Source organism: Giraffa tippelskirchi, chromosome X, assembly GCF_054371585.1.
Source record: "Giraffa tippelskirchi isolate mGirTip1 chromosome X, T2T-mGirTip1v1.2.pri, whole genome shotgun sequence".
Lineage (NCBI taxonomy): Eukaryota > Metazoa > Chordata > Mammalia > Artiodactyla > Giraffidae > Giraffa > Giraffa tippelskirchi.
Window position 1 is genome coordinate 38,533,631 of NC_137289.1, and position 26,586 is coordinate 38,560,216.

Below are 26,586 nucleotides of genomic sequence, written 5' to 3' on the forward strand. Positions count from 1 at the left end.
TGGGGGAGGGGCTAAAGAGGCCCCTGAGGTGGGAGGGGAGGCCTCTTGGAAGATGAGGGGAGGGGTGGGAATTTGCGGAGAGAGAGGAGTTGTGGCAGCTGTCACCAGGAGAGGGACTCTGGAAGATGACAGATGATTAGAGGGATGTAAGGGAGTTGTCATAGGCACAGTGAGGGGAAACCCTCTCCGATCTCCAGAATTCAGTAGCCCACAGTGGGTGCTGAGAGAGACGACCAAGTCCCCGGGGCTTCTTCTCTGGATCTGGGATTCACTCTGAACCTCCCATGGGGCAGGATACAAAGTTACCATGACCAGAGGTGACCGGTGATGGGGGGAGGGTTAGGGCCTAAGTCAGGGACCCAGACATGGGAAATCAGTTTCAGAACCCCTCAGCTCTAAGGCACACCACACCCCTGGAGTGAAACTGCCTTCCTCAGAATGACATGCTGGTGAATGCAGACTGCAGGGGTTGCAAGACTTGCGGCCTCTCTCCCTTGGTGTTGACTTAACAGAGTCTCAGTGCCACTGCCCACACGGAAGTCCAGAGGGAAAGAATTGGGGCTCTGTGTCCCAGGGTGCAGCCTGTCGGCCCTGTGCGGAGGGGTGTGACGCCTCCGAGCTAAAGGGGAGCTGTTAGCTTGAGTAGTGTCTACTTAGAGAAAAACATACGGTGGAAGTGTTGGGAGTCTAAGTTGGATTCAGGGTCTTCTGGGGACTAGAACCCAGGACACAGCTACTCTGTTAGCTCTGAGGAACCTGCTCTGAGGAGGTAGCAGAGAAGTCAGTATGATTTTGGCTAGGAAATACATTCAGTCAAGTATGGATATTGGTGAAAGATTACTGTGAAACACAGAGATCAGATATCACAAGTTACCGCTTTTCATGCTTTTCTGTGTTTGGGAAGATGCAAGAATCTGGCGTCACTGAACCTTTTCCTGAGGTATCCGTGCAACGAAATAAAGGCCAGCTGGTCCAAAGCATAGTGTGCCTCATCCTGTTTTTCACTCTGAATTCCTTCAGGATGCAGTGTCATTCAGCAACCACAGAGGTTACAACCTCACCCGATAGAACTGGCTGTGAGCAACGCTGTTTGTCTTAGGGATCCTAACTCATCTGAGGCCACAGTGGGAATTTCTGAGCTGGTTAGGGTCTGTGTCCTCAGGTGTGACATATTTGAGCTGCTTGGTATTGGTGTCCAGGATGAGCAGGCTCGGAACTATTTGTGGATCTCTGTCCCAGGTATGGAGTCTCTGAACTATGGGGAGGAGGGGTGGTCTTTGTCCAGAGGGATGGGCCTCTGAGCTGTTCATGTATCTGCAAATGAGAGTGTTCTTGAGATGAAGGCTGGATAGACCCCACTCTCACGGGTCTAGAAGTAGACCTGTGATTTCACATTTGCTATGATTTCTACCATGCCTGCCTACAGAGATGAAAGCTTGGGGCCCCATCCTCAGGGAGAGTAAGTGATGTGCAGTTCACAGGAGCCCATGGAAATAACTCTGATAAGAACAAAACTTTCTGACATGATGACCACCCTTGATAGGGGCCCTGTGACCAAATCTGTGTTCACACACTCACTCATTCAATCTGCCCAACCCACAACAAGGAGGGCACTGTTTGTAGATGGGAGCCCAATCCAAAGCCCAGTGCAGATGGAAAGTCTCAGCACCGGAGGAGGGGAGAAACTGGATGTAAGCCTGGGTTCCTTGGAGGAGGCAGGGAAGACTCAGCACAACCCTGGCCAGGTAGTGAGGGAGGGGGGCATTTGCACAGGGCCGCAAGGACCCTGTGACTGACGCACTGTCAGGATATTTCTCTGTGTCTCCCCATCACACACTCAGCTGGTTACCGGATATATGGAATGCAACCTTCTCATCCCCTGGGAGGTGGTGCTGAAAATTACAGAGGTGAGGCTCCAAGCAGGTGGGGAGAAACTTCACACTCAGCAATTTTCATGAGGCTCCACCACAAATGCAGAGACCCCTGCCTCTCTTTCCCCCATTAAAGCATTCATTGGCACTGAGGTCAGCAGGAGTGTAGTCTGGACAGAAGAGGTTGTGAGGGACCCTGTGTACAGCATGAGCCTCCCCATGACTGGAACATGTCCTTGTCTTGATGGGCAGAGGCCCCTGATGTGTGTCAAGGGAGCATGACCGATGCCCTGGCCATGGGTAACTCAATCACTCCCTAGAGGCAGTCCCCGAGGAGGGGCCTCTTTTCTCCTGTAGAGACAGGTACATCATCCAGTAGCAGGGCTGGGCACCCATAGGTGGCTGCTAACTAAGTGGGGACACTTTGCTTCCAGAAAGAGTCTCTCTGCTCCTATCTAATGCTCTAGCTTTGTCTTTCTCCCTGACAACTCCGTGCCTGTTACATCGTCCCTCTTTGCCTCTGTAAGACTGAATGTGACCTCACTCACACCACGAGGGTCCTTGTTCTGGCTCTCCTGAGGGTATCATCCATTGACATGGATGTTCACTGGGAGCAGTAGGGGGCATTCCCCTTGAGAGTGGGGATTCGAGGAAAGGCACGTTCAGCTTCAGAGGGCCTGTGGTTTTCTTGGGGGTAAACCAGGCGTTCCTCAACAATCATTGTCTGACCTGGGCCTCTGAAGGAAGCATGGGGGCTTCTCTTGTAGGAACCCTCCTGGGGCTCAAGTCAAAGTCCTCCCCATGGCCAGTACGCCCTATGGGACCTGCCCCTCGTTACCTCTCTCATCCAATCTCCTGGCTCTGCCTCCATCACGCTGTGACAGTCACATCAGCCTCCTCACTGTTTTCACACACACGACACTGAGTTCCACTCCCCACTTTTTCCACTGGCCATTATCTCTGTCTGGGGTACTCTTCTCCCAGAGAGGCATCTCTTCTAGGCTTTTGCTCAAAAGTCACAATCTTAGAAAGAACTTCCGTGACCACTCTTTCTAGACATGATCCCCTCTCTCTATTTCACTATCCCGATTTAATTTTAATCACGGCAGTTACAAACGCCTGAAAAATTACTTAGAGTTTGGGGGTGTATGATCCCAACAGAATGTACATTCCATGAGGGCAAGGTTGATTTTCTCCTTCCTAACACTCATAGTTGTGCTTCACACATACATGTGCTTCACACATGACTGAATGACAGAATGAATAAATTTAAACTCGTTGAGAGAGGCACAGCTAGACAGGCTGAGGATTCTGCTAGGGAACATATTCAGGGATGACAAGATGATGACAAAGCTGTGGTCTTTATCTCACCTACATGGTGTCCTTGGGTCCCCTTGGAGATGACCCCTTTTCTAACAGAATGGAAAGTCCTGTTGTCCTTTCACATATCACTCGCAGTCAGCGACAGAGGCCGTCCCCACGCCAGGCCTTCGGATTCCATTCTCAGTAGCTTTATCTCTTCTGCCAGTTGGGGGACTGTGGCCGCCTTTCCCCATGAGACCTATTCTGTGTTAAGCAGGAAAGCACAAACAAGCACCAATGCCAATGCTCAGCACAGAGAAAATTCTTTGAATGCTTCCTGTTACAATAGTGGCCACCACAGAGGAGTAATCTTCAGTTTATGAAGACTTTTTTCCGAGTCCAAGAGTGTGGCAATCTGTGGGGTTTTCCTCCTGACTTTGTCTTTCCACCCTTTGCATTATCATCCTGGGAAGGTTGGGGAATCTACGTCTGTTGTTCCCCAATCTCACCACCAAGAGGCGCTCGAGATGAAACAGTTTTGTCCTGGGATGTACCGCTGAGGGGTAGCGGTAGGACCACCCACTCTGGAAGGTACCATTGGGAGAGTGCGTGTGACAACACAGAGGGTCCCCTGACACCGCGTCGGGCATCGACCACAGTTCCCAGCGGAGGCACTCATGGCGCCACTGGGTCCAACCGCATTCGCTCCACTCCGCCTTCCCGCCGCATTTGAATTTGAGTGGACACTGATATTAAGCCGCAACTTTCTTTGTCTCTTTTCCAACTCCACCCCTTCGTTTTGACATGGTCACATCCAAGGTGGGGATGGCTCCAGAGCGAGAGATTGGCTGCCGCTTTGGGGGTAAGGCGACCGGGAGATGGCCGGAATTAGTTCTTCCGGAGCGCGAGTATACGCGGAAGTCCGGCTACTCCCGCCCTCCTTTTTCTCCTGCTCAGTTCCCATTGGCTGCCTGTCTTAGACAGGCACTGAGGTCGCGGAGCTGGACCTCTGGGCGCGAGGCGTGTGTATACCAGTGCGCCTGCGTTCGTTTGCCCGGCTTTTCAGAGTGTGCCATGTTTTCTCCGAGTTTTACCGCTTTTCCCGAAGGGGTTGAATGGCTGCCTTGGTTACTGGCGAGGTTCGGCACAGTCAGTGGCTGTGCAGGGCGACCGTGTTTCAGTCTTACTGAGCTCTCCCTCAGTCTGGATCAGATGGCAACGCGCGGTAAGTCGCACAGATGCATGCAATTCATGACCAGGGAGAGGTCTCAGGGCTTGTTTCGTGTCTCTCCCTGGAGAGTAACCTGGGTCAGGGAGCTTGGGGTTGTGTATGGCTACGTGTGACATCACAGATGCTGTTTTGGGTACGCTTGATCTCTCTGAGCCATTGGCCAGGATTGTGGGTGATGGGGTATTTGATCGGAGTGGATTTTGAGAGCCATAGTCCAAAGCCTCTAGGATGTGTGTGCCTGTGTGCCGGGATGTGCATTTTTGGAGCTTTGGGGCACTTGAGTCCCTGGGTGTGAGATCTCTGTGTAGGCGTCTGCGCCCCAGAATGTGAGATCTCTGAGCTTTTGATTCTGGGTCCCAAGTTGTGCTGTCTCTGAGCTGCTTTGAGGAGGGGTTTGTCTTAAGGTGGAAACTCTCAGCTGCTTGGGGTCTGCGCACAGGGTGCAGGTTTTCCATTTGTCTGGGAACTTTATCTGCAGGTTGTATGATGTTCTTGAGTTACTCAAAGTTATGTCTTTCTGCTTAGCGGTTTCTGTATTAACTTAGTAAGTGTCCGGAGTGGTTCGGAAGTCAGTCTCCGTGATGTGAAGTATCTGTGCGATTCTCATTTGTTTCTGTCTTGACGACCTTGGTCTGTTTGGAGGCTCTTTGTCGCAGTGTGTTTGGTCTCTGTCGTATTTGAGGGTCTGAGGCTCGAGTTGTGAGCTCTCTGTGCAGATACTCAGTGACCTTTTTTTGTGTGTCTGGGTATCTACCTGAGCTGTTTGGAGTCGTTGTGTTAGAAATAAAACCTCTTGAGTTCTTGGCTGTGAGGTCTCTGTCCAGGAGCTGAGGATTTGGAAGCTGGCAGATATGATTCCGAAGCCTGGAACCTGACATGCTGACTGTGTGTCATTGAGCGTGTATGATAATTAATTCAGTGGGGCCAGTGTCGGTCTTGGAGGGTACCTGTGCATGTTAGCGATGTGTGTAAAGGGCCTGGCTCCCGACTGTCCTTCAGCAAATGTTTTCTGAGCACCTGCCATATACCAGAGCGCTATTCGAGGAGTTTGTAACAGGACAAAACGGACCAAGTCTCTCGTTTCAGAGACCTGGTAGTCAGTAAGTAAATCAAGGGTGGGTGGCAGGCACTATGAAGAAAGATAATACTAGATCAGGGGAAAGGGGGTGTGTGGGGTATGATGTTATTATTTTATTCAAGATAATGAGGGAAAATCTCCCTGAAAGATGGCAATTAAGCAGAGATGTGGAGGAAGTGAGGGAGCAGGCCATGGGCTTACCTAAGGGAAGAGCATTCCAGGCTGAAGGAGCAATAAACGCAACAGTCCTGGCAGGGAAATCTACTTGAGGTGCTTCTGAATGTCAAGGAGTCCCGTGATGCTCTGAGTTTGTCATGTTTCATTGGGTTTAGCACTCATTGCAAAGGGTCTGGTGCCGAAATCTCTGTTTCTCCCACAATTTGTGGTCATCCGCATTTCACAGATGAAGGACTCAAGGCTCCAACGTGTGCCCTGCACCTTCTCTCCTAGCTATACCTGAAATTAGGAGTGAAACCTTCTGGTCCATGATGAGACAGAAAGCTTGAGTATACCAGCTGCAGGGATGATAGCATCCAGCTGAATGTCAGTCAGCCAGCGGATATCAGTTACAATATGGGAATCGCGCCTCATAACACTGCTACTCTTGATGCAGGGCAGGACTTAAGAAGGAGGAAGCAACTGGGGCAAAGGAGGGAGGCAGGAAGGAGAAGCTGGAGGACAATGAGAAAATAAAACCAATGGCTTCATCACATTGCTTGGATTTGGCCCATTTTACCTTGAGTAACTGGTTGTGTTAGAATATAGTCACCTTTTCTCTGTCCCTACCCATTTTTTCCCTCCCTTTGTCTGTTGTGCCAGGGATACCACCTGGGCCTGGAGATTTCTGTAAATTTTTCAACTACAAGCTCGATTTTTAAATAGATTATCTATTTCTTTTTGGCTCAACTTTGTTAGTTAGTTCCTTTCACCGAAATTGCCAGATGTAGTTATTATAATCATTCACAGAATCCTTTTAATTTCTGTGAGATCTGAAATCTATTTTACTTCCGATATTCATAAGTGTTGTCTTTAGATATCTTGCTTTTTTTGGTCTACATGAGTAGACGTTTATGAATTTGTATTGATCTTTTGAAAGAGCCAGCTTTGGGTTTTGTTGATCATCTCTACTTTTTTTTTTTCTGATATGTGTTCTGATCGCTATTTCCCTTATTTTGCTGACAGTCTCGCTACTAATGAGGTTTACTAAAGTCCCTGAGAGTTTCCCAAGCATAGTGAAAACGGACAGATTCTAGGGCACTATTGTAGCTGCACTAAGTGAGATGCACCGAGTGCGGATCATGAAATCTCCATTTTTCTTTTTTTAGAATTCCTCAGTTCTGATTGACATGGACAACTTGTCTAGGCACTACTAGAGCAGAGGAATGGTCTTATTTTGCCTCCTGCCAGGCTCTGTCTCCACTGGGAGCATGTGTAGGTGACAGGGGTTTGCTGCCTTCTCTGATGCACAAACCCAAGACCTCCAGTCTAGGAGACTCACTGACCTGCTGTCTGCTGTTCTGAGGATTCAGACTGCTGTTCAGACTATCCTTTCTACAAAACATCCTGATGCAGTCTTGCCAAGCCTCTATCTGAAAGATTTCTGAAGAAATCCGATTTCTATTTCGTGTGCATTTCTGAGGTAAGATCAATTTGTGTTATGTGGTAGCTGTTATTCTACATATTTTGCCATAGCCGTTGGATCTTAGCCTTGACTGAATAAATACAGAACACACTGAGGTTTCCACAATGCCTCGAGACCAGTGGTTCCCTGACTGCTGGGCGACTCTGAGCAAGTAACATAGTGTCTCTGTGCCTCATTCTTCCATTAGCCACATAGAAGCACTAGCTTGGAGTAAATTTAACTACTTCATGGGGCAGTGTAGAACACTGACCATGTTAAGACAGGGGAAAGTGTCAGAACAGTATGTGCCATATGGTACGTTCCCGGTCAATTCTAGCTGTTGTCATTACTGTAGTTAATATTATTGCTGTTCCACATTTCCCTGGATAGTGCTCCAGGGACACAGTGTCAAGACCACCTTTGACTCACCGCATGGACCTTGCAGCATCACTTCAGCCCTTCAGGGCCTCAAGAATGGATTGTATGAGGCATGGGGGAAGGATTTTTTTTTTTTTTTTAGCATAATGAGTATTCGGCTCTTCCTGTGGGGACATTGTGAAGCCTAAATACAACACTGAGGCTTCATCATGTGCTCGTATGGAAAAATTTAGTGCATATTCTCTATGCAGTTACAAGTCTAATGACCCCTTCCTATGATATGTATAATGACAGGAAGTAAGTGGTCACTGGCCAGTTATAGAACTAGAGTATATAAAGTTTTAAAAACCTTATAGAGGGTCATTTAAAGGCCAAGAAACTTCTTCACATAGGTTTTTTTTTTTATTTTGGCTTTCTTTTTATCAAGTCTAATTCCCCTGTATCAAATTCTGAAAATCTCAATCTAATGAAGATATGAAAATGTTAATAGTCAAACTTTCATCATTAATGCTTTATTTCTTGTTTAGTTTTCACATTGCCAGTTTTAGTGTGTTTCTTATTTCTTCTGCTAATATTCATGATTTTTAATCCAAGGGTAATGGTGTGGATATTTTCATAATTTTCATAATAAAGGAAATTAATTTTCCTTTATTCTAGGAGGTTTGTCATAGAGGATTTTACTATGATTTGTGTCATACAGTATTCTGCCTATGTTTTCTTCCTAGAGTTATATAGGTTCTGGTCTTACATTTAGGTAAATCTGAGGAGATCGTCAGCCATGATTTTGGATGGAGAGTCTGAGGATGGGACACGGGTGCTAGAGAGCGGAGTTGGGGTGGGAGGGGAAAAGGGTGGGGGCAGGGACGGGGGTGTGAGTACAAGCAGAAACGGAAGTGAAGAGAGGCAGGAAGATAAGCTCACCCTTCTGAACCGTGGTTAGCTCTCCATGTGTGCACGTATAATGAAGTCTTTGAGTACTCATCACAACACTATGAGGTAGCATTTTTAATGCTGTCATCCCTTTCGGCAGCTGAGGAAGCAGAAACACGTAGCGGTTAACGGGTGAATGAATTTACCCAAAGTCACCTCCCTGGCAAGAGCTGAGTCAGATTGGTGCCAGGTGGAGAGGAACAGAGACGTGTTGTATCTGACCCCCAATCTGGAACACATTGCGGTGTCTAGTGTACTCTGGATCAAAAGGCAGATCCACATGTCCATCCGCAGGAAACTTTACCGTGTACGGATTGAACACAGTGTCTCCTAAGTGCATGAAAGACCATGGGATGTCAGGTCAGCATGCACATATCACAGAGAACAGTTCCTGGTCCAAATAATAGATACAGTATCATGAAGACATTAACTCCCCTATCTCATACTTTTTAAAAATGAAGAGAACGGAACCTGGAAGGCAATAGATCACATATTAAGGGGTTTTTTCCCTCTCAATTGTGACATTCTAGGTAATTTCCAAATTACCTATTTCTAGCTTTTAACAAATATTTATTTTTCATTGATTGATTATTATTTACAGTATTGGTTTGATTTCTGTCACACCTCAACCTGAATTAACCATAGTTTTCGGTGTACATATGTCCCCTCCCTCTTGAATCCCTCCCACTTCCCGCTCATTCCCACCCCTCTAGGTTATTACAGAGCCCCCGTTTGTGTTCCCTGAGTCATACAGCAAATTCCCATTGGCTATCTATTTACATATGTTAATGTATATTCATCCATGCTACTCTCTCCATTTATCTCACCCACTCCCTCTCCTCCCCTACCCTTGTGCACAAGTCTGTTCTCTATGTCTGCGTCTCTATTGCTGCTCTGGGATCAGGTTTATCAGTACCATCCTTCTAGATTCCACATGTATGCGTTAATATACGGTATTTGTTTTTCTCGTTCTAACTTACTTCCCTCTGTATAATAGGCTCTGGGTTCATCCACCTCCTTAGAACTGACCCAGATGCATTCCTTTTTTTCTATGGCTGAGTAGCATTCCATTGTATATACGCACCTCAGCTTCTTTATCCATTCCTCTGTCGATGGACATCTAGCTTGCTTCCATGTCTTGGCTACCGTAAATAGTGCTGGAGTGAACACTGGGGTACGTGTGTCTTTTTCAGCTTTGGTTTTTGGAAGGTCATATGCCTAATAGTGGGATTGCTGGGTCACATGGTGGTTTTATTCCTAGTTTTTTAAGGCATTTCCACACTGTCTTCCATAGTGACTGTATCAATTTACATTCCCACCATCTCTAGCACTTGTTGCTTGTGGACTTTTTGATGATGCCCATTCTGTCTGGTGTGAGGTGATATCACGTTGTAGTTTTGATTTGCATTTCTCTAATAATGAGCTTCTCTGGTGCCTCAGATGGTAGAGAGTCTTCCTGCAGTGCAGGAGCCCCAGGTTCAATCCCTGGGTCAGGAAGATCCCCTGGAGGAAGAAATGGCAACCCACTCCAGTATGCTTGCCTGGAAAATTCCATGGACAGAGGAGCCTGGTGGGCTACAGTCCGTGAGCTTGCAAAGAGTTGGACACGACTGAGCGACTAACACTCTAATCATGAGTGATGGAGAGCATCTCTTCATGTGTTTCTTAGCCATCTCTATGTCTTCTTTGGAGAAATATCTGTTTAGGACTTTTGCCCACTTTTTGACTGGGTTGTTTGTTTCTCTGGTATTGACTTGTATGAGCTGTGTGTATGTTTTGGAAATTAATAGTTTGTCAGTTGTTTCAGTTGCTATTATTTTCTCCCATTCTGAGGGTGGTCTTTTCACTGTGTGTATAGTTTCCTTTGCTATGCAAAAACTTTTAAATTAAATTAGCACCTAGTTATTTATTTTTGTTTTTATTTCCTTTATTCTAGGAGGTTTGTCATAGAGGATTTTACTATGATTTGTGTCATAGAGTATTCTGCCTATGTTTTCTTCCTAGAGTTATATAGGTTCTGGTCTTACATTTAGGTCTTTAGTCCATTTTCAGTTTATCTTTGTGTGCGGTGTTAGGAAAGTTATGACCAACCTAGACAGCATGTTAAAAAGCAGAGACATTACTTTGCCAACAAAGGGCCGTCTCGTCAAGGCTATGGTTTTTCCAGTGGTCATGTATGGATGTGAGAATTGGACTATAAAGAAAGCTGAGCGCAGAAGAATTGATGCTTTTGAACTGTGGTGTTGGAGAAGACTCTTGAGAGTCCCTCGGTTTGCAAGGAGATCCAACCAGTCCATCCTAAAGGAGATCAGTCCGGGGTTTTCATTAGAAGGACTGATGTTGAAGCTGAAACTCCAATACTTCGGCCACCTGATGGGAAGAGCTGACTCATTGGAAAAGACCCTGATGCTGGGAAAGTTTGAGGTCAGGAGAAGGGGATGACAGAGGATGAGATGGTTGGATGGCATCACCGACTCAATGGACGTGGGTTTGGGTGGACTCCGGCAGTTAGTGATGGACAGGGAGGCCTGGCATGCTGCGGTTCATGGGGTCGCAAAGAGTCGCACACAACTGAGCGACTGAACTGAACTGAACTGATGGTGTTAGGAAGTGTTCTAATTTCATTCTTTGCACTGAGTTGTCCAGTTCTTCCAGCACCACTTACTGAAACTGCTGTCTTGTTCCCATTGTATATTCTTGCCTCCTAAGTCAAAGATAAGGTGCCCACATGTGTGTGGGTTTTTCTCTGGGCTTTCTATCTTGTTCCCTTGGCCTTTATTTCTGTTTTTGTGTACTGTCTTGATGACTGTGACTTTGTAGTATAATTTGAAAGCAGGTAAGTTGATTCCTCCCGCTCCATTCTTCTTTCTCAAGATGACTTTGGCTATTCAGGGTCTTTTGTGTTTCCGTACGAACTGTGGCTTTTTTTTTTCTAGTTCTGTGAAAAATGCCATTAGTACTTTGATAGGGATCACATTGAATCTGTAGATTGCATTTGGTAGTATAGTCATTTTCACAATATTGATTCTTTCTACCCAGGAACCTGGATTATCTCTCCATCTGTTTATATCATCTTTGATTTCTTTCATCAAATTATAATTTTCTGTATATAGTTCTTTTGTCTCCTTAGGTAAGTTTATTCCTAGATGTTTTATTCTTTTTGTTGCAGTGGTGAATGGAATTGATTCCTTAATTTCTCTTTCTGATTTTTCATTGTTAGTATGTAGGAATGCAAATGATTTCTGTGTATTGATTTTGTATCCTCCGACTTTGCTAAATTCACTGGTTAGCTCTAGTAATTTTCTGATAGTATCATGGTATTCTATGTACAGCATCACGTCATCTGCAAACAGTGAGTGTTATACTTTCTTCTCTTCCGATCTGGATTCCTTTTATTTCTTTTTCATCTCTGATTGTTGTAGCTAGGACTTCCAAAACTATGCTGAATAATAGTGGTGAAAGTGGACACCCTTGTCTTGTTCCTGATCTTAGGGGGAATGCTTTCAGTTTTTCACCATTGAGAATAATATTTGCTGTGGGCTTATCATATGTGGCCTTTACTATGTTGAGGTAGGTTCCTTCTATGCCCATTTCTTGAAGAGTTTTAATCAGAGCCAATGCCCCCACAGACTGAGGGGTCCACAGGTCATGATTTTAGAGCCCCCACCACTTGATTTACACTGGGTGACTCTGCAAACCCTCCAACCCCTCTTGCGGATACAAACACACACAACAGCACAGCAGAAATTGTGAGCCTGTCTTTGTCTCCTGAGGTAATTGCAGATTTGTGGACTCACTACCCAGAGTTGTCACTGGCCATCCTTTGCTCATTCTTGTCCTGAACAGGGTCACCGCAGAGATGCGTGGACCAGTCTCCCCTAGACTGTGGACGTCTCCTGCCTCCTCTTCTCGTTGTTAGACATCTCATGTTCTTTCGCCTTCATCTCCCATGTCAGCAGGGGGCTGGGCCCATGCACATACACGCAAACACAGGTGACACAAGCACACACCTGTACACACGCATGTGCAAGGCACAGGGACACAAACAGGGAACAAATGTGTCAGTACCTGAAGAACCAGTGGTTCACACGAAATGCAGTGATTTCATATTTCTCATAGGAAAATCCATTCTGATCTTCAAATGTGAAATATACAGAAGTCCAACTTCCATGAAAGAGTGTTCAAGCCTAGATTTTGATAGAAGAAATACAAAGAATTCCATATTTTGCGAAGAAGCAGTGGTGCACATATTTTCATTTGTGAAACAGAGAGAACTCCAATACCATATAGGTTCTCCATATCTTAAGAAAACCAACGCCATGATTTTCGTCTGTGAAATATAGAGATTTCCATATTTAATGTAAGGAAGTCACCACCCAGATTGTCATATATGAGGTATAGAAAATACCATATTTCATGTAAGAAACTCAGCATCCAGATTTTCCTAAAGTGAAATACAAAAAGTTCAATATTTCATGATGTAAATTCAGCACTGACATTTTCATATGTAAAATATAGAGAATTCCATTTTTAACTGAGTAAAATTTCACCCTGATTTTCATATGTGAAATATACCGAATTCCATAGTTTAGGTAGTAATATTGGTGCACAGATTTTGATATCCAGAATATACACAATTCCGGATTGTACATGGGTAAATTAGCACCCAGTTTTTCATGTGTGACATACATAATGTTAAGTACTGCCTAGAGGAAAATTTGAGCAGAGATTTTCCTATATGATATATAGAAGATTTCATATTTTGTGGTAAATGGGTGTCCAGGTTTCACATGTGATTCTATAGAGAGAACTCCACATTTCATGTGGGAAAATTGGCAACTGTATTTTCATATATGAAATATAGACTTCAGGGTTTTTTTGTATGAATGTCTGGGATGGGATTTCCTTATATGAAAGATGAAAAATTTCTTATGTCATGTGTGAAAATCTGTTCACTGATTAATATATGTGAAAAGTAGAGATTTCATATTTCATGTAGGTAAAGTTTTTCCCAGTGTTGTATAATGTGAAATATAGACAGTTACATATTTATGTAATAAAATCATAAGATTTTCATATATGAAAAATACAGAATCCCATGTATCAATATAGCAGAAAAACCCTTCCTCCAATTATCACCTGTAAAATATACAGAAGTCCATATTTCATTTAGGAAAACTTCTAATGTGATGTCCACATGCAAAACACAAAATTCCACATTCACATTTGAGAAACTATGCCTACAAAACCCATGCTAATATTTTAATATGTGAAGTTTAGGGAATTTAATATTTAGTGTAGGAAAATGAAAGTCTATATTTTCAAATGCTAAACACAGAGAATTCCATATACCATGTAGGAAAATGTGCAGCCAATATTTATAAATGCGATACGAAGAATTGAACATTTCATTTGTGAAATGTAGAGAAATACATATATTGTAGAACACACAACGCCAATATTTTCATATGTGAAATATAGATTAGTCTATATTTAAATCAAGGAAATCTGTGCTCAGATCTTTTATATGGAATGTAAAGAGTACCACACCTCATGTAAGACAAGCTCTATCTAGATTTTCATTTGTGAAATGTACACATTTCGTATTTCTGGAATGAATATTTGCTACTGGAATTTCATATTTGAATGATAGAGAATTGTACATCTCTTGTCAGAAAATTTAATTGAGAAATTCATTTATGAAAGTAGAATTCCATGATTCAGCAGGAAAATGGATACTCAAATTTTCCTATGTGAATAATACAGAATTCCCTATGCTTGCAGGAAAATACGTGCACATATATCCATATGTGAAGCAAGCAATATTTCATATATCATGACCAAACATATACAGCTAGATTTTCAGACATGAAATACAGATTTCATACTTCCTGGAGAAAATTCTGTACCCATATTTTCGTGTATGAAATATAGAAAGTTACATATTTCCTGTAGGAAAGTCATCTTTCAGGCTTTCCTATATGAAATATAGAGAATTCCATATTTGAAGTGGGAAAATCTGCACTAATACTTTAATACAAGAAATGTACAGAATTTCATATTTCATGTAGAAAATCTGCACCTAGATTTTCAAATGTGAAATATAAAGAATTCCATTGTTCGTCAAGTTAACCTGCCCTCATGTTTTGCAAGGGACATACAGAGAATTCCATATTTCATGTGGGAGAATCTAAACCAAGATATTCATATATGACATGTAGCGAATTGCACATATTATGGAGCAAAATCAGGGTCCACATGTCATATAGGAAATATAGGGATTCTATATTTCATAGAAGCATATCTAAGGTAAGTTTTCCATATTTGAAACATAGAAAATTCCATAATTCATGTAAAAAATATGAACTCAAATTTTCGTATCTAAAATATACACGTTTCATATGTCATGTAAGAAAATCTGTACCCTGGTTTTCATATGAGAAATGAACAAACGTCCATATTTCATCTCAAAACTTCCTCATCTTGTTTTTACTTGGGAAATATAGAGAGTTCCATATATTTTCTAAAATATCTGGCCTGAGAGTCCCACATACGAAACGTGGAAAATTTCATATGTGATGCGTGAATATCTGTACACTGATTTCTATATGTGAAATATAGAGATGTCATAGTTCAAGTAGGAAAATCTGTTCCCAGATATCTATATGTGAAATTAGAATTACATATTCTATGTCAAAAAATCATAATTAAGGTTTTCTTATATGAAATATGCAGAATCCCATATAGCAATATAGCAGAAAATCTACACTTAACTTATCATCTGTAAGATATACATGATTTCATACTTCATTTAGGAAAATCTGCACTCAGATTTCCACACGTGAATCATACAGAATTATATAATTTCACAGTTGAAAACCTAGGCCCACAACACCTGTGCCAATATTTTAATATGAGTTCTAAGGAGAATTTAATATTTAATGTAGGTTCCTGAATGTCTATATTTTCCAAAGAGAAACACAAGAGAATTCCATATGTCATGTGCAGAATGTGCACACAGATTTTAATAAGTGTAAAATAAAACATTCAGTATTTAAGCAGGAAAACCTTTTTCCAGATTTTCATATAGCATATTGCATGTTTCATGCAGGAAAACCTGTGTCTAGATTTTCAAATGGGAAATATAGAGAGTTACATATTTAGTGTAGAAACATCAGCACCCATGTTTTCATATGTGAAATACAGAGTATCCCCAAACAAGGAGATCTGTGTCCATATTTCTTTATGTGAAATATGAAATATGCCAACTTTCATGTAGGAAAATCTTTACCTATATGATCATTTATGAGATGTACAAATTTCCTAGTTCAGTAATGAAAATTTGCCTCGGTGTTTCATATTTGGACTATGGAGAATTATATACTTCATGTCCGAAAATCTTAAGTGAGATTTTCATTAGAAAACTGCAAAATATTCCATACTTTATTCAGGAAAACATGTGCTCAAATTTTCCTATGTGAAGAATACAGCATTCCATATTTATGTAGGGAAAAGAGTGCAGAGATATCCAGATGTGAAACATACAATAGTCCATCTATCATGACCAAAAATATACAGCTAGATTTCCAAACATAAATACAGATATCAAATTTAATGTAGAAAAAACTACACCCATAACTCATATGTGATATAGAGAAAATTGCATATTTCATCATTCAGGAAAATCATCATTCAGGTTTATATATGCATAAAGCAGGGCATTCAAAACCAGTGCTCTGGAACAACCCATAGGAATAGGGTGGGGAGGGAGGTGAGTGGGGCTTAAGGATGTGTGGGACACATGTATACCTATGGCTCATTAATGTTGATATATGGCAAAAAGCATCACAATATTGTACAGTAATTATCCTCCAGTTAATACAAATAACTTAATTTGAATTCAAAAACGAAAAAAGTGGAAGGAACTCTACTCAGTGCTCTGTGGTGACCTAAATGGGAAGACAATCCAAAAATGAAGGGATCTATGTATGCCTATAATAGATTGACTTAGATGTACAACGGAAACTAATATAAGATGGTAAAGCAACTCCATTCCAATAAAAATTGTTTTCAAAATATAACAATTCAACTATAGCTCCAGCAGTGAATGAATAAATGGTTCCCCCATTTGCAATATATATGTCTGAGGGGACATTATGCTTTTTAAGTATAATATTTCAGTTAGAGGAAGATAAAAACTATATCATCACATGATATTGTTAGTTAATTTACCTGAGTTATAGAAACAGAGTAGAATGTGATTATCTTGGGCTAGTGGAAATAGACCATGATGGTCTAAGTTACCCACTTTCAGTCAAAGTTTGTATAATCTCACCAAGGAAGATACTGTAATAGGGGCAAGATGGGCATGGAGCTGCCGTCCTTAGCTAAAGACCATAGAGGTTAGAAGACCAGGTCCACCAATAGTCAGCCTCTCAGCAGAGTGTAGTAAAAGGTATATTTCAGCCTTCGTCCATGGCCCTCCAGGTCCTCTGGCCTTGGTCTGGGTAGCAAGGGGTGGAGCCTGGGGACAGGCCAAAGGCCGAGTCTTGCAGAGGTCCAGAGACCTTGCTAGAGACACTCACTGGCCTGGCCCAGGGTTCAGAGCACTAGGCAACCTACCTCTGCCATCCCCACCTCCATGACTCAACGCTTGCAATAATCTGATTGGGTCAGAGTCTACAAGACCCAGCTTCCCCCCCAAAGTTAGGGTAGACTGAGAAGACTGAGGGCAACTGTGGGCTGGGCACCTGGCTCCCTCCTTTAAGGTGGCTGGGCAGGGTATGGGGACCTTGGTAAGAGGAGGGCCCAGAGACTGAGAGCTGCATCTTCAGCTGTGACTGGCCACTGGTGGGAGGACCAAGACTGGGTGCTGGATGAATGCTCTCAGGCAGGATAATCAGCTTGCCCAGGAAGCCCCTCCTCCTAAACAGGACCTTGGAGTGTGAAAGTCAAGCTTGGAATCTTACCTTTCAGCATTGAGACTAATATTTGTTTTGCTAGAGGTTTACAGGAACACAGTTACCTCACTATGACTTTTCTTCAAGAATAGAATATCTGACAGCAAGAAGGTTGTCAGAGCTAATCACATTCCTCCCTCAAGTTTTGTATAAGTGGGCATTCTTGAAAGTGTTTGGAAAGTTCAGGATTGTTAAAGGCATAAGCCACCCATCTCCTTGCATGGCCCTGCAAGAAAATGCTCTCTTCCTTAAACTGCAATGTTCTGATGTTGTTTGTCTAACTAACCCATGGGTACATCAGTTCAGTTCAGTTTATTCAGTCAGTCAATGTCAGTCGTGTCCGACTCTTTGCGACCCCTTGGACGGCAGCACGCCAGGCCTCCCTGTCCATCACCAACTCCCGGAGTTTCCCCAAACTCATGTCCATTGAGTTGGTGATACCATCCAACCATCTCATCCTCTGCCGTCCCCTTCTCCTCCCACCTTCAATCTTTCCCAGCATCAGGGTCTTTTCAAATGAGTCAGATCTTCGCATCAGGTGGCCAAAGTACTGGAGTTCCAGCTTCAACATCACTCCTTCCAATGAACACCCAGGGCTGATCTCCTTTAGGATGGACTGGTTGGATCTTCTTGCTGTCCAAGGGTCTCTCAAGAGTCTTCCCCAACACCACAGTTCAAAAGCATCAATTCTTCCACGCTCAGCTTTCGTTATAGTCCAACTCTCACATCCATACATGACTCCTGGAGAAACCAAAGCCTTGACTAGATGGACCTTTGTTGGCAAAGTAATGTCTCTGCTTTTTAATATGCTGTCTAGGTTGGTCATAGCTTTTCTTCCAAGGAGTAAGCATCTTTTAATTTCCTGGCTGAAGTCACAATCTGCAGTGATTTTGGAGCCCAAAAATATAAAGTCTGCCACTGTTTCCACTCTTTCCCCATCTATTTGCCATGAAGTGATGGTACCAGACGGCATGAGTTCTCTGAATGTTTAAGCAAACTTTTTCACTCTCCTCTTTCACTTTCATTAAGAGGCTCTTTAGTTCTTCTTCACTTTGTGCCATAAGGGTGGTGTCATCTTTATATCTGAGGTTATTGATATTTCTCCCGGTAATCTTGATTCCAGCATGTGCTTCATCCAGCCCAGCGTTTCTCATGATGTACTCTGCATATAAGTTAAATAAGCAGGGTGACAATATACAGCCTTGATATACTCCTTTTCCTATTTGGAGCCAGTCTGTTGTTCCATGTCCGGTTCTAACTGTTGCTCCCTGATCTGCATACCGATTTCTCAAGAGGCAGATCAGGTGGGCTGGGGTTCCCTTCTCTTTCAGAATTTTCCACAGTTTATTGTGATCCACACAAAGGCTTTGGCATAGTCAATAAAGCAGAAATAGATGTTCTTCTGGAACTCTCTTGCTTTTTCGATGATCCGGCGGATGTTGGCAATTTGATCTCTGGTTCCTCTGCCTTTTCTAAAACCAGCTCAAATATCTGGAAGTTCACGGTTCACGTATTGCTGAAGCCTGGCTTGGAGAATTTTGAGCATTACTTTACTGGTGTGTGAGATGAGTGCAATTGTGCGGTAGTTGGAGCATTCTTTGGCATTGCCTTTCTTTGGGATTGAAATGAAAACTGACCTTTTCCATAGTAGGGAAGAAGTATTAAAAAAAAAAGGTACTTGACTGCTTTGCATTTCAGGATCCATCCATTATGATCCCCATATTATTGTGCTTGCTCAGAAATTTGTTGTGAGCATTGAGTAAGTACATATTGGAACACTTAGAACAGTACAGTGGGTATATTTCTGATGACAGTGTACAATATATAAAATTTGTTTTTTTCCAATACGGTCATTTTGGTTATTTAAAAAGATGATTTCTAAAAATGTGAGATACCCTTTTACTTGCCACTTATAGGCTGTAAAGAAATAATTTCCCATATATTTTAATAGAGAGACTCATATGATACTATTTGTTTAATATTTAAATTTTGCATGGAAATAAGCACGGTTTTCTCTATGCAAAATAACTTGTTTTAGGACAGTAGTATAAACATCTAAAATGTTAGAGTCTAACTCCAAATTTTACCAAATGAGGTTGTTCTAAGTCAGATCCTGCCCTAATTAATACAACTTTTCTTTCTATCGATATTATCACTGTATTTTCAGCACCAAATATGGTACCTGGTGCATCATCTGCTACTGCTACTGCTAAGTCGCGTCAGTCGTGTCCGACTCTGTGCGACCTCATAGACGGCAGCCCACCAGGCTCCCCTGTCCCTGGGATTCTCCAGGCAAGAGTACTGGAGTGGGTTGCCATTTCCTTCTCCAGGGCATGAAAGTGAAAAGTGAAAGTGGAGTCACTCAGTCGTGTCCGACTCAGTGACCCCATGGACTGCAGCCCGCCAGGCTCCTCCATCCATGGGATTTTCCAGGCAAGAGTACTGGAGTGGGGTGCCATTGCCTTCTCCAGGTGCATCATCTAGGTACTCAATAAATATTTGGTGAATGAAAGAATCTCATGCTCAACTAATTTTCAGTCTTTGTAGATGAAATCATTTTAATTATACATTATATAATCTAACAGAGAGATTCAGTTCCAATGTGGGATATTATCTGTTTTTAACACTTACTCAACAAAGTTTTTAATATCCAAGTAATTCATTCTTCTAAAAGAATGTGAGAAGTACAAAACATTAAATAAGAAAATATGCCCCAATCCCCAACTCAGAAATATTCAACTACTATAAGCACTTTGGTCTTTCCTTTATTTGCATTTTTATATGTATGGTTTTTTGATCAACCTGACTAAAGTCATACATTGCTTTTTTTTCAGATTACATGAGATAGATATTATAATAAGCCTTAAAATATTTGTGAATATTTATGGATTATTTAAAAAATAAGTCAACTTATTTTAAAATTTCTGTTTCAGTAAAATGATCAACCTTTCAGTTCCTGATACAATTGATGAGAGAGCAATCAACAAGAAGAAACTCACACCATTCATCATTCAGGTATGCACTCTTCTCCTCTCCTTCCATGAAACTATTATTTGAGGACCTGTTTTACAGACTGAAGGCTCTGCATTTTGCATTGTCTCATTTAATTCTTACAACAGCTCTGAGTTGAGGATTATTTTCCAGATTTCATAGAAGCTGTGATGCAGAAAGATTTCAGAGCTGTACCAAGGTTAATAGTGCTGGAACTAAAGTTCAAATCCAGGTGTAACTGCAAAGCCCTATATTCTTTTCATTACATTTTGCGTTCAAACATACAGAAATAAGCAAGCATGTTTAAGCTCTTAGTTAATTAGCATGCTTGAAGAATAGAAGGCTTTTATTTTCCATCTCGTATTAGGGCGTTATATAGCAGTATTTCCTCATGCAAGGCCATCTCTTGGGATGAGGAGATTCAGAACTTCTAGAACTCTCATGTGTATTCAGTAGACCTCTCATTTAGGCATTTTAAAAAATTCAACACATAACCCACATGGATATACTTACTCTAGTAACTCAGCCTTTTCCTTTAGGGTCGGTATCTTTCAATCGAGGCTAACTAAAAATGCTGTTAACTTGCCTTGGAAATCTGGAAAAGACTATAAAAATGAGGATAGATTTGTTTTAGCTATGCTTTTAACACCAAAGCTTGGATATTACTTTCTGTGGATCATGTATGGGTAAACTTAATACATAATGTCATTACTGAGTGTTATTTCAGTGAAGGGAGAAAAAGACTGTAAAAAAACAGAAAGGTCAAGAAGCAAGTGTTATAAATTGGCTGTCTTGCAGGAAAACTTGAACTTGGCACTGAATTCAGCTTCTGCCATTGGATGTCATGTTGTGAACATTGGTGCAGAGGATTTGAGGGCTGGGAAGCCTCACCTGGTTTTGGGACTGCTGTGGCAGATCATTAAGATCGGTTTGTTTGCTGACATTGAATTAAGCAGGAATGAAGGTAATGAAACACAGTCATGATCTTGAAAATTGTTTATTGGTTATTTTTTTCTAGTCATGCAGACTGTCACGCTTTCACCTAATTGAGGTGATTAGATGATAATTAGAATTAACAGAAGGTAATGTTATAGTGTTATTCAGGAAAACAGCCTAATTATAACTTTCTTCTTTAGTAGTAATTAACATTTGTCTGGCTCTTTAGAATTCATTTCACAATAAAGACACGAAAACCCAGAGAGTTTAAGGAATTTGTGCAAAGTTCTTTTCTGCTCTACTCACATAGTCCCCACCCCATTACCACCCTCAGGCACACCATCTCCTATTAATTTTAATACCTTTTCTATTCTATTATAGATTTAAGACTCTTCAAAAATATTCTAACCTGCCCTTGATGGTCTCATATTTCCTGAATTAGCAGAAGCACCGTTTTTATAGCATAGGGTTTGATATCACATCATAGACTTGTAGAATGTATAAGCATATGTGATACAATTGTCCTAAGGTCCTAGGAAGTGCTACACTGTCCTCTCCTTTTGAAGTTTAAAATATTAAGCATCACTCCAAATATTCACGTTTTTTTCCGGAAATCACCATATCAATCTTCAGTTACTTTGGGGGAAGAATATATATTGGGAGTTCTCAGTATTTCAGGGTCTCACAATACCTGTCAACAGTCCTATTCTGCACATTTATCCAAGACTTTATGATACTTAAAATTTTCAGTCCACTCAAAGTGGGCTGTATTTAAACAAATAAAATTTTTCTAGTTGCTAGCCTCTTCAGAGCAGTGTTTATCTTGTTAGAGTTAAAGTCCATTGAACAAGGAAAGGAAGACAACAAAATTAAACTACATTGGCTCGTGTAATAAGTCAAATGATTTATCTCTGACAAGGTCTCAGGTGCAGGGAGGTCAGGCTGTTTAATCCTTTCCAGCCTTTTGACTTGGAGATGGAGAGCATGAGGAGGTTTCTGTACAAGTGACAATGTTGCCTCTGCCTTTACTTAAATCCCTCAGTGCCAGAGTGACATGGTGTGAAGTGGAGTCTATGAAAGATGAAGTTTGCCCATTAGAGATATTACTTAGACCTCTTTGGAAGTCAGGCAGTTTTAGTCTTCTTGTTCAGTGTAAATCTCCTTTTATCCTATGGGAGGGAATTATTGCATAAGGACTATACAACTTCTCCATAAAAACAGTACCTAAATTTAGACAATTCTCTGTGCAGATGCCCAAGCTTCTACCTCTTATCTCTGGGGATATTTAACCAAAAACCCTTGGCTTCTTCTGCACATTTAATTCAATAACAAAAAAGTGTTGAGGAACCTTTACATATTAGGTGCTATAGACAATGTAAAGTTGAATTCTTTTTCTTTAAAAACAGGTATGGCAAAAGCCACTACAATATTGTAAAGTAATTAGCCTCCAATTAAATTAATTTAAAAAACCAGGTGTAACATTTCAAGAGTTAGTTATGCTTAAATATAAATACCATAGGGTTTGAATACTCTTTAAATCAAAAGGCTCCAAAGTTTTAAACATACTCCCCCAAGCCTCTGATTTTAATATTATTTAAGAATAGTTTATGTAAATATATGACATAATGTAACAATGTTCAACTTAAAGCTAGAACTTACTTGGTATTTGGAATGTGATGAATAATCAAGATGTTAAAATATGTAATGCTGTGTATTCTTATAATTAAGTGTTTCTATCTGTATCATCTTATAACTCATTATATACTTTCATTTATCTTTATTATTAGACTGTGAGTACCTGAAAACCAGGAACTAGGTCACAGTACTTTTTGTACCTCTGTTACTTACTTAACAGAGTGTCAAAAGACTCAATAAACATGTAATGACTGTTACCATATAATGTATCGGTTGGGTTTTTCTTTTTTTCCTTTGTAGCCTTGGCTGCTTTACTTCGAGATGGTGAGACTTTGGAGGAGCTTATGAAATTATCTCCAGAAGAGCTTCTGCTTAGATGGGCAAATTTTCATTTGGAAAACTCAGGCTGGCAGAAAATCAACAATTTTAGTGCTGACATCAAGGTAACTGTTTAGTTAAATACTTCAGTTCAGTTCAGCTGCTCAGTTGTGTCCGACTCCTTGTGACCCCATGAGCCGCAGCACGCCAGGCCTCCCTGTCCATCACCAACTCCCAGAATCCACCCAAACCCATGTCCATTCAGTCGGTGAAGCCATCCAACCATCTCATCCTCTGTCGTCCCCTTCTCTTCCTGCCCTCAATCTTTCCCAGCATCAGGGTCTTTTCCAATGAGTTAACTCCTTGCATCAGGTGGCCAAAGTATTGGAGTTTCAGCTTCAACATCAGTCCTTCCAATGAACACCCAGGACTGATCTCCTTTAGGATGGACTGGTTGGATCTCCTTGCAGTCAAGGGACTCTCAAGAGTCTTCTCCAACACCACAGTTTAAAAGCATCAATTCTTCTGCACTCAGCTTTCTTTATAGTCCAACTCTCACATCCATACATGACCACTGGAAAAACCATAGCCTTGACTAGACGGACCTTTGTTGACAAAGCGATGTCTCTGCTTTATAATATGCTGTCTAGGTTGGTCATAACTTTCTTTCCAAGGAGTAAGCGTCTTTTAATTTCATGGCTGCAATCACCATCTGCCATGATTTTGGAGCCCAGAAAAATAAAGTCAGCCACTGTTTCCACTGTTTCCCCATCTATTTCCCATGAAGTGATGGAACCAGATGCCATGATCTTAGTTTTCTGAATGTTGGGCTTTAAGCCAACTTTTTCGCTCTCCTCTTTCACTTTCATCAAGAGGATCTTTAGTTTTTCGCTTTCTGCCATAAGGGTGGTATCATCTGCATATCTGAAGTTATTGATATTTCTCCCAGCAATCTTGATTCCAGCTTGTGCTTCCTCCAGCCCATCGTTTCTCATGATGTACTCTGCATATAAGTTAAATAAGCAGGGTGACAATATACAGCCTTAACCGTTTAGTTAAATACTTGACAGGGACATAATAACATGGAGACTTCAGGTCAGCTTAAAGGAGGGAAAATCCTATGAGTTTATCACCCAACCTTGTTGCCTCTAGGCCCTGATGGTAGATTTCAGTAGAGAGACTGAGCCAAGTAAGAGCACCAGCACTAAGTCTAGCTTTCATTTTGTGGAAAGGGGTTTAAATATTACAGTGCTAACATTTTCTATTCTGCCTACTGTTCAACATGCTGTACGAAAAGATCGGCAGTCATGACTTCTGTTCCTAACTGCCTTTCCCAGGCCTCAGTGGATCTGTGTTAGTAAAGGCCTAGAGAGAAAGGGCCTCAGGATTCCCCATTCCCTTTCTTATTTGGCTCCTCTTCTGTCATGTGCTCCCTCCTTCAGGCATTCAGTTCTTGGGGGTAGTTATATACTCTTATGTATGTTTGTATTTCTTACCTCAACCCTGCCCCTATTTTTTAAATTTAAATATATTTTTTAAAATGTTACAATGTTATATTTGTTTCTGCCATACCACAACGCAAATCAGCCATACATTCCCCTCCCTCTCTGGCCTCCTACCCCTCTCCCCATCTCATCCCTCCAGATCATCACAGAGCACCAGACTGGGCTCCCTGTGCTACACTGCAACTTCTCACCAGCTATCCATCTTACACTCCATAGTGTGTGTGTGTGTGTGTGTGTGTGTGTGTGTGTGTGTGTGTGTGTATATATATATATATATATAGATGCTACTCTCTCCATTCGTCCCACTCTTTCCCTCCCCCACTGTGTCCACAAGTCCATTCTCTGTATCTATGTCTCCATTCCTTCCCTGTAAATAGGTTCATCAGTGTCATTTTTCTAGATTCCATATATATGTATTAATCTACTATATTTGTTTCTCTCTTTCTGACTGACTTCACTCTCTTTAACAGGCTCTAGGTTCATCCATCTCACTAGAACTGACTCAAATTCGTTCTTTTTTATGGCTGAGTAATATTCCATGGTGTATATATACCACATCTTCTTTATCCATTCATCTGTTGATGAACATGTAGGTTGCTCCCATGTCATGGCTGTTGTAAATACTGCTGCTATGAATGTTCGGCTTCCCTCGTAGCTCAGTCGGTAGAGTCTGACTGCAATGCAGGAGACCTAGGTTCAGTCACTGGGTTGGGACGATCCCCTGGAGAAGGAAATGGCAACCCACTCCAGTATTCTTGTCTGGAGAATCCCATGGATAGAGGAGCCTGGCAGGATACCGTCTATGCAGTCGCAAGAGTCAGACACGACTGAGTGACTAAGCACACGTGAATATTGGGGTACATGGATCCTTTTCAGGGTATATGCCCAGTAGTGAGGTTGCTGGGTCATATGGTATTTATTCCTGGTTTTTTAAGGAATCTCCATACTGTTCTCCATAATGGCTGTATCAGTTTACATTCCACCAACAGTATAGGAGGGTTTGCTTTTCTTTACATCCTTTCCAGCATTTATTGTTTGTAGAATTTTTGATGATGGCTATTCTGAATGGTGTGAGGTGATAGCTCATTGTAGTTTTGATTTGAATTTCTCTAAGGATTAATGATGTTGAGCATCTTTTCATGTGTTTCTTGGCCATCTGTATGTCTTCTTTGGAGAAATGTCTGTTTAGGTCTTTTGCCCATTTTTTGAATGCGCTGTTTGTTTTCCTAATATTGAGCTATATGAGCTACTTATATATTCTGGAGATTAATCCTTTGTCAGTTGTTTCATTTGCAATTATTTTCTCCCTTTCTGAGGGTTATCTTTTAATCGTGTTTATTGTTTCCTTTGCTGTGCAAAAGCTTTTAAGTTTAATTAGGTCTATTAGGTTTTTTTTTGTTTTTATTTTCATTACTCTAGGAGGTGGGTCACAGAGGATCTTGCTGTGATTTATATCAAGGAGCATGCTGCCTATGTTTTCTTCTAAGCTTTATAGTTTCTGACCTGATATTTAAGTCTTTAATCCATTTTGAGTTTATTTTTGTGTATGGTGTTAGGAAGTGTTCTAGTTTCATTCTTTTGTAGCTGTCCTGTTTCCCCAGCACTACCTATTGAAGAGGCTGTCTTTTCTCCGTTGTATATTGTTGCCTCTTTTGTCAAAGATAAGGTACCCATAGGTGTGTATAAGCTTATCTCTGGACTTTCTATCTTGTTCCATTGGTCTATGTTTCTGTTTTTGTGCCAGTACCATACTGTCTTGATGACTGTAGATCTGTAGTATAGTCTGAAGTCAGGAATGTTGATTCCTGCAGCTCTGATTTTCTTTGTCAA

At 41.5% G+C, this 26,586-nt stretch overlaps 1 protein-coding gene across 3 annotated transcripts in view; it reads left to right on the top strand.

Annotated features, from left to right (window-relative positions):
* The first annotated feature begins 4,229 nt into the window (after window positions 1–4,229).
* LOC145536440 (plastin-3-like) overlaps window positions 4,230–26,586 on the top strand; it is a 38,000-nt gene continuing 15,643 nt past the window's right edge. For 2 of the 3 annotated variants that reach the window (XM_081565820.1, XM_081565821.1), the window contains exons 1-4: window positions 4,230–4,398; window positions 20,305–20,386; window positions 21,161–21,326; window positions 23,234–23,376. In XM_081565820.1, the coding sequence (XP_081421946.1) occupies window positions 20,309–20,386; window positions 21,161–21,326; window positions 23,234–23,376 (387 nt within the window). In that variant the 5' untranslated portion in view covers window positions 4,230–4,398; window positions 20,305–20,308. Of the gene's footprint in view, window positions 4,399–6,807; window positions 7,122–20,304; window positions 20,387–21,160; window positions 21,327–23,233; window positions 23,377–26,586 lie in introns of all 3 variants that reach the window. The other variant, XM_081565822.1, reaches the window with a different exon arrangement.